The sequence below is a fragment of the Nelumbo nucifera genome, chromosome 1 (assembly GCF_055504915.1).
Source record: "Nelumbo nucifera cultivar China Antique chromosome 1, China Antique-T2T, whole genome shotgun sequence".
Classification (NCBI taxonomy): domain Eukaryota; kingdom Viridiplantae; phylum Streptophyta; class Magnoliopsida; order Proteales; family Nelumbonaceae; genus Nelumbo; species Nelumbo nucifera.
The window spans coordinates 56,038,042-56,045,607 of record NC_142649.1 but is presented as its reverse complement, the minus strand read 5'-3'; the positions used below and the strand labels follow the sequence as shown (position 1 = coordinate 56,045,607).

At 39.6% G+C, this 7,566-nt stretch overlaps 1 protein-coding gene across 1 annotated transcript; it reads left to right on the top strand.

Annotated features, from left to right (window-relative positions):
- Positions 1-1,165: 1,165 nt before the first annotated feature.
- On the top strand, positions 1,166-1,546 carry LOC148803292 (uncharacterized). Its single transcript, XM_088894940.1, has one exon. It carries the CDS (start codon positions 1,166-1,168, stop codon positions 1,544-1,546), a length of 381 nt encoding a protein of 126 aa, XP_088751066.1.
- Positions 1,547-7,566: the final 6,020 nt, after the last annotated feature.

Here is a 7,566-nt window from a genome sequence, read left to right as displayed (position 1 = left end):
CAAACAATGAAGCTGAATGTAAGGTGTTGATAGCCGTGATATCGCTGGCGAAGGAGGTCGGTACAAAGCATCTTGTAATGTGCAGTTACTCACAACTAGTCGTTAACCAAGTGAATGGGCAGTATGAGGCCCAAGAGCCCACCATGTTGTTCTACATGGCCAAGGTTAGAGAGTTCTTGCCCAACTTCCAGTCATGGTGCATCCAACAGATCCCGATGTCTGAGAACACCGAGGCTGATGTGCTCTCGAAGCTAATCGGTGCAACAGACACTACGAGGAGAACGGTCTGCATCGAAGACCTGCCATGCCCTAGTATAGAAAGGGTGGTAGAAGAGGTTGCTGCCATGTCTATAGTGTTGAGCTTGAAGGATTCGCTCATTGACTACCTGTGCCATGTGACCTTACCAGTAGAACATAATGCTGCTCAGAGGTTAGAGTGGCAGTTAGCTCGCTATGTAATCATAGGCGAGCAGTTGTACTACGGGTCATTCACGTTTCCCTTTCTGTGCTACTTGCACCAATCTGAAGTAAAGTTGGTGCTAACTGAGATCCACGAAGGTCTCTATGAAGGACACCTGCGGGACAGGGCGCTCACCTATAAGGCGTTGCAACGCAACAAGGCTATTATTGGCACAGTGAAAGAGGACCCGCTAGAATTAGTTTAGAATTGTGACAAGTGTTAGCGCCATGCTAACATACTACACCAGTTCGCTGCTGACCTAAGGTACGTTACGAACCCATGGAATTTGCTTAGTGGGGGACAGATATCCTTGGTCCCTTTCCACCTTTGATTAGGCCGAGGAGATTCTTGGTTGTTGGGGTTGATTGTTTCACAAAGTGGGTGGAGGTCGAGCTATTGGTATCCGTCATAGTTCTAAACGTGCGGAGCTTCTTCTAGAAAAGCATAGTCTACAGATTTGGACTCCCCAAGGTATTGATTTCAGAAAACGGGAAGCAGTTTAAGATTATCAAGTTCTAGAATTGGTGTGCCAAGATGGGAGTACAACAAAACTTCACCTCGGTGGCCCATCCCCATGCAAATGGTTAGGCCGAAGTGACAAAGAGGGCAGTACTCCATGAACTTAAAGTTTGGCTCTCCCGAGCTAAAGGTTTATGGGTGGACGGCCTGCCTAGTGTCCTATGGGCCTACTGAACTACTATCAAGATGGCGACCAGGGAAACACCTTTTAATCCAACATATGGGACCAAGGTTGTAATTCCATCCAAGATTGAGGTGCCGACCTTGTGGTCTGAGATGTATGATGAGGAGGCTAACAAGGATGAGCTGTGGACTAATTTTGACTTGGTAGAAGAAGTCCATGACTTGGACTATATTCGCACCGCAACATACCAGCAGCGAGTAGCTCGGTATTGTAATGCCCGAGTTAAGAGACGCCAATTAAGAGTTGGTGACTTGGTACTTAAGGAAGTTATGGTAACTGAGCCCGATGTAGGAGAGATAGGTCCGAAATGGGAAGGCCCCTACAAAGTTCTCAAAGTGATCGGTGTTGGTACGTACGAGCTCGAAACATTGGAAGAGAGGTAGGTACCCCAAGTGTGGAACATTGATAATCTAAGGAAGTATTACTTGTAAAGTTTGGAAGTTTCAAGCTGTGTCTACTAAAGCTACAAAATTTTACTAAGTGTGAAGATGACACCACCGACCTTGGTGACCTCGTCTAGCCAACCAGTGAGCACCTCGGCTAAAATGTGCACAAGGGGAAGTCGAACCGCTTTTTGCACTAAGGCCCCCTACGCTGACCTTGAGACACGCTAGTAGTTTGATACCTCGGCGACATTTTGACTTAGCCAAAATAACGAGTCTAGTTACTTTGGTACCTAGGCAATTCATGCACCTCATCACCTTGACAACATCAATTGTTTTCGAGACTTGGACTATTTTCTAACAATTGAAATTACATGGCAAGAAGAGGGGCACAATATATATAGAAACTTGATTTCATTGAAAAGAAAAGAGTATAATTCAAAAGAAAAATAAAAAACCGAGCTTTGAGGCTCAGTAATGCAGCATATATGTATATAGGGGCCAAGAAAAGAGGCAAAGGAATAATTCATCCTGGGGATTGTCTTCCCCATCATCTCCTACATCGGCATCTTCTTCGACATCGACTGCATTGACCTCGCCTTCCTCCTCGGAGTTAGGCTCTTAATCATCCCGTCCCATCATCTCGACGGTGCATGCCGAGGACTTCAGCTTGTTGAGGTTGAATCCCTGATGAAAGGCACCGGTCCCAAAATCCTCCCTCTCCTACAAGTAAGTGGGTGAGGTCTTGAATTCTTAAATTGCACAGACCTCAATTGCACAAACATCTTCGAGAAACCTTGACCGCTGCTTAGTGAGGTCGTCCTTTTTGCACTTGAGCTCCTCAGTCAGCTTCTCGACCTCCCTCACCAAGTCCACCCTACGTCCATGCTCGGCTAGTTGCTCATCCTTCCATTCGCCAATGAGGCAAGCAACCCATTCAACTCAGGACCAGTATACCATCGCTTCCTCATCGGCTGCCTGGGCCCTAGACAGATAGAATGAATAGCAACGGGAAGGTAAGGAATATACCACTATAAGGCAATGTAGCAGCTTCCCTCTGAGCTTGTGGGAACATGACTCACAAAGCTTCGCGACCTCCTCAAGAAAGATGGCCTCCTTGCTCCTCATGAGGGCGGTCCAAAAAACCATGATGGTGCACCTCTCCTTGGCATCAGTGTCGGCGTTCGATCCCTCGGATGCCTTGGTCTCAGGTGGTGAAAGGTACTCCTTGGATACCCTAGTGGCCTCGTGCTCTTGCGTTTCCCTATATTTACTTTCAAACCAAACACAGCCTTAAGAGATTGTTGGGAGACCAGTACTTTTAACCAAAAAGTAACCTAAAAGTTCCAAAATTTAAATTCAAGATGTGTAACAATTAGGCTGTGTTTGGTTTGATAGCTACATGGAATGAAAATAACAGGGCGAACAATGAAGCAAAACATAGTATTACCTTGCAACCTCCTTGTTTTTAGTTCAAATTATTTCCTCAACCATTCATTAAAAAAATTAATATAAGCAAAGAGTCTTTGGTAGTTGGGAGGAGTGCATGTACCTTTCGATAAGGGTCCAAATGAACTGGACGGATTACATTGCCTTGAATTGGGCCACTAGCCCATTGTGCCATACATTTCATAGTATGGGCCTCTCTAGGGTAAATTTTTGGCTCATCTATTATACAAGTTGGGCCCAACCATCATGGGTATTATTGTTGACTTTTTATAAGTATATAGTCAATATGATAATCTTGTATCCCATCTGATGGGGCCGTCCCATTCAAATTTTATTTCACCCATATGACTTATTATCAAGGGTGCAACCCGGGCTGGTCCAAATTAGCATTTTACACTGTTTTGGACTTGAGCTATAAACTGGGCCTATTAAAAAATTGACAAAAAGCTCAACCCGAACACGCCCAAATTGCACCCCCTTACTCACCTATTCTCCAACATGGCCGATATTAGGACCACTGGCCATGTGGTCATATAAATAGTTTTAATTGGCCATGACTTTAGCCATGTCAAATCATGGGTGACTCATCTGCAGTGGTCCAATAGCTGCTCAAAGCTTTTAAACTTTTAGGATATTACATCTTTTAATTGTTTTTCTTTTCATTAATAAATGAAAAAAAAGGGGAAAAAATGTGTACTTTTTTCTTCTTGGGCTGGATTTGGCTGAAAAGGCCAAATCTCACCAACTCGAAAATTGACAAGTCATGCTTGGTTTTTGTTTTTTTTTTTTTTTTTTTTTTTTTAACTTTCAGACCTTGGCAAAGGATGAACCTAATATTAAGGTTTTTTATTAAATAGTTGAGGCCCATGATTTGGTGAACCGGAGCACACTCACATTTATGAACTATTTAACACAGTGTTTTCAAAACTGGACCGGCAGTCGGAGTGGAAGAATCGGGAATCGATCACTGTTTTACCCAAAAACTGGCAAAAAATTGTTGACTTGGTCAGTGAATCATTGACCCGGACAGCGGTTTTGACCATTTTTATTTTTTAAATTTTCTTTTTTTTATCAGAACGGGCCATCTCTGTCTGGTCCAGTTTTAAAAACCTTGATTTAAGGGGACAAAGTCTTTAATCAACCCGGACAAAACAAACTATACCATAGTTGGTACAACTGGACCAGATTGGCCTCATCCCATAACAATATTTAGGTCTTATGGGACTTTTTTTTACGGGGGTGGGGGGTGCGGGGAGGGGAGGGGAGGGGGCTGGTTATATATTATACATCACAAACGGATCAAGGAATCAAGATGGTAAGTTGTATGGTTGGCTAGTTATGTATAGTGGAAACTTGGGATCAAATCCTGTTGCCATCAGGGTTGGGGGTTATAGGTATGGCCTATGGGGACGGATTATGACCTTGCCACAGAGAGCCTGTAGTTAACGGGTTTGATCCTGCCCTTGAGGGGTGCTGAGTGACCATCTAAACTATTGGGTAATCAGAAATTTAGGTTGCGTTTGGAAACAATGCAAATAAGTGTGAATGCAAATATGTAAAATGTAAAATAGTCCGTATAAATTATAAAGTTGGGTTAATTTTGCATTGACAAATTTACCTTTTTACCAAACAGACTTTTAGCTGTAATGGATGCAAACACGAATTCTAATAAAGCATGACTTTTTTTTTATCAAAAGCCCACTTAAATGCAAATTTACTTCTTTTTTATTGATGTACTTTTACATCTTATTATCAATGTAAATATGCATTAGAAAGTACATGCAAGTAAATCTTATTATCAAGCCATACATGGAATGAAAATATCATTTGCCATACATGCAAGTGAGCTAGAGTGCAAATTTATACTGAACTGGGATTTACACTCCATTTGCATCATTTCCAGATGCAGCCTTAGGGGACTTCATGTATGGCAAATCATTCCCTTGCTTTGACACTATGGCTGCATAATTTGCACTGATGCAAAATTATGGTAGTTCAAATTGTAGGGGACTTCATGTGTGGATTCATTCCTTTGCTTTGACACTATGGGTATATATATATATATATATATATATATATATATATATATATATATATATATTTATATACAAAACTATGCAGTGCAAATGATTATGGTGCAAATTAATTTTGATTTATTTTTGTTTATAATGATACTTTAATTTGCTTGATTGTAATGCAAATGAAATAAAATGAGATATGAAGCAGAATAAAGTGAAACCCAAAACAAAATTAAACCATAATTTGCATTTTTTTCATCTGCACTCCCTATCATTTTTATTAGTGTAAATAAAATTGCATTGCAACCAAATACAGCCTATGTGCAGCATTGGGAGAAGTAGCTAAAGTCTACAACTAGAGTTGTAAAGTGGTTTGGGCCGCCTATGGGCTATGCTAGGCCCTGGTTAGGGTTTTGAGCTTGGCACGACACCCACACCCACACCCACCCACACATAATATGTATATATACATGTATATCTAATAATAATTACATATACATATTATATACTCATATATAATAATATATTAATATGTATGCATATATATATATATATATTATGTATATAATTTTATTTTCAATTTTATTATACTGTTTTATTCCAATCTTATTATAACTATTTTTCAATTTCATTTTATTATTTTATATATAAATAATTGCATACTTTAAAATTCATATGAAATAAAATTTTAAGTTGTTCTTTTTTCTTTCCATTTCTTGTCTATCTTATTAATTTATTTAAAATTTTCATTTTTTCGAAAAACACAGGCTGACCTGTGGCCCGGGCCTTGGACCATGTTGGGTTTGTTTCTTGGGGATTCATGTTGAGCAGGCATGGCCCACCAAGGCCCGCCTGTATGTCACAAGCCGTTATAATGCATGTGGCCAGCGAAAAGTGGGTGTGCCGGCATGACACTGCCCACATTACACCTCTACGTACAACCAACCTAATACAAAGTTTGGAGGTGGATTTCAAGTAGGTTCTAATGTGTTATGCTGCTATTATGCAATTACTCTTGTAAAGGGCATTTTTATTAATGCCTTAGGCTGTGTTTGGAAACAATGCAAATAAGTGTGAATCTAAATATGTAGAGTGTAAAATAGTCTATATAAATTGTAAAGTTGGGTTAGTTTTATACCAATAAATTTATTTTTTTACCATATAAATTTTTAGTTGAAACACTAATTCTAATAAAGCATATGTCTTTTTTTTTTCTCAAGAGTCCAGTTGAATGCAAATTTACTTCTTTTTTATTGATGTACTTTTACATATTATTGTCAATGCAAATATGCATTAGAAAATGTATTTTCTGTCATTTGTCAATGAATAATTGTAATGTTGTCAAACACAAACAAAAGTGAACCAAAGTACAAATTTACCCAGTTCAGGATTTATACTCCATTTGTATCGTTTCCAAATGCAGCCTTAGAGAATTCCAAGCCGTCTGCCTATCCAATATCCAGATCACCGGTTCAAATATCAGGTTTTACTCATGGTAAGAGTTTGGTAAAAATGAAAAAAAAAAAAGACAGCCATTTGCTGGGGCTTTTAATGGCTGGAGTCACTGAACCGAATGGCTTGTTGCATTCACTATAGTAATCTACTAACCTCAGCTTCAACCATTAAGGAGCCCATGATCATCTTTAAAAGCTTATTCACTAAAAAAAGACAAAGCCATAAGTCTGCAGTTCAGCCACTTCATCTACTATCCCAAGATAAGCCATCCCAAAAGTGCAAAAAAGTTGAATTCAGCTTTAGCCATTAAGGACCCGGAGCCTATAAGTTATAACTTCTTTTAAAAAGCTCTTTCACTAAAGACAAAGCAATAAGTTTTCAATTCGGCCACTTTGACTCGGATGGTTGGATTGTTAAATCCAGAAACTGTTCAAGCAATTGGTTCTTTTTTACCCCAAACTCAGTCTTTGGCCAAAACCCTTTAAATTGGTCAACGACCCATTAATTTGAGTGGTCAAACCATTGACTCATTTGATCTGTTCAACGGATTTTGGCCATTTTTATTTTTATTTTATTTTTTTTAAATTTTTTGTCAGAATAAGCTATCCATTTAAATCGGACGGTCGACCCGTCAACTCTGAAATCGATGACAAGAATAGTTCCAATTCCAGGTCGGTTTTTGAAACATTGAAATAAACCATAATGCATACTAAAAGTGTAAGAAGTGGGAGTTCAGCTTTTGCCATTAAGGAACCCATGACCTCTTTAAAGCATGGTTTTCAAAATCGGACCGGAACGGATGGTTGGACTGGAAAAACTGGGAACCAATCACCTGATAAGTTCCGTTTTCCCCCAAAATTGCTTTTTCCCCCAAAACCGTTGATTTTGGTCAACAAAATATTGAACCAGCCGATCAATCGTTCGAACGGTTTTGACCATTTTCTAATTTTTTTGTCAGAACAAGTCGACCGTTTGGGTCAAATGGTCAGACCGTTCAAACCGATCTAGACCCCTGACCGCTTCAATCACTGGTTCGTTTTTAAAAACCATGCTTTAAAGTCTTTTTCACTGCTACCCCCGTTTTGTATAACCCTTTTA

Bases quoted from the DNA above. Each gene is read 5' to 3' on its own strand.
- LOC148803292 (XM_088894940.1), top strand. From the start codon at position 1,166: ATGGCGACCAGGGAAACACCTTTTAATCCAACATATGGGACCAAGGTT.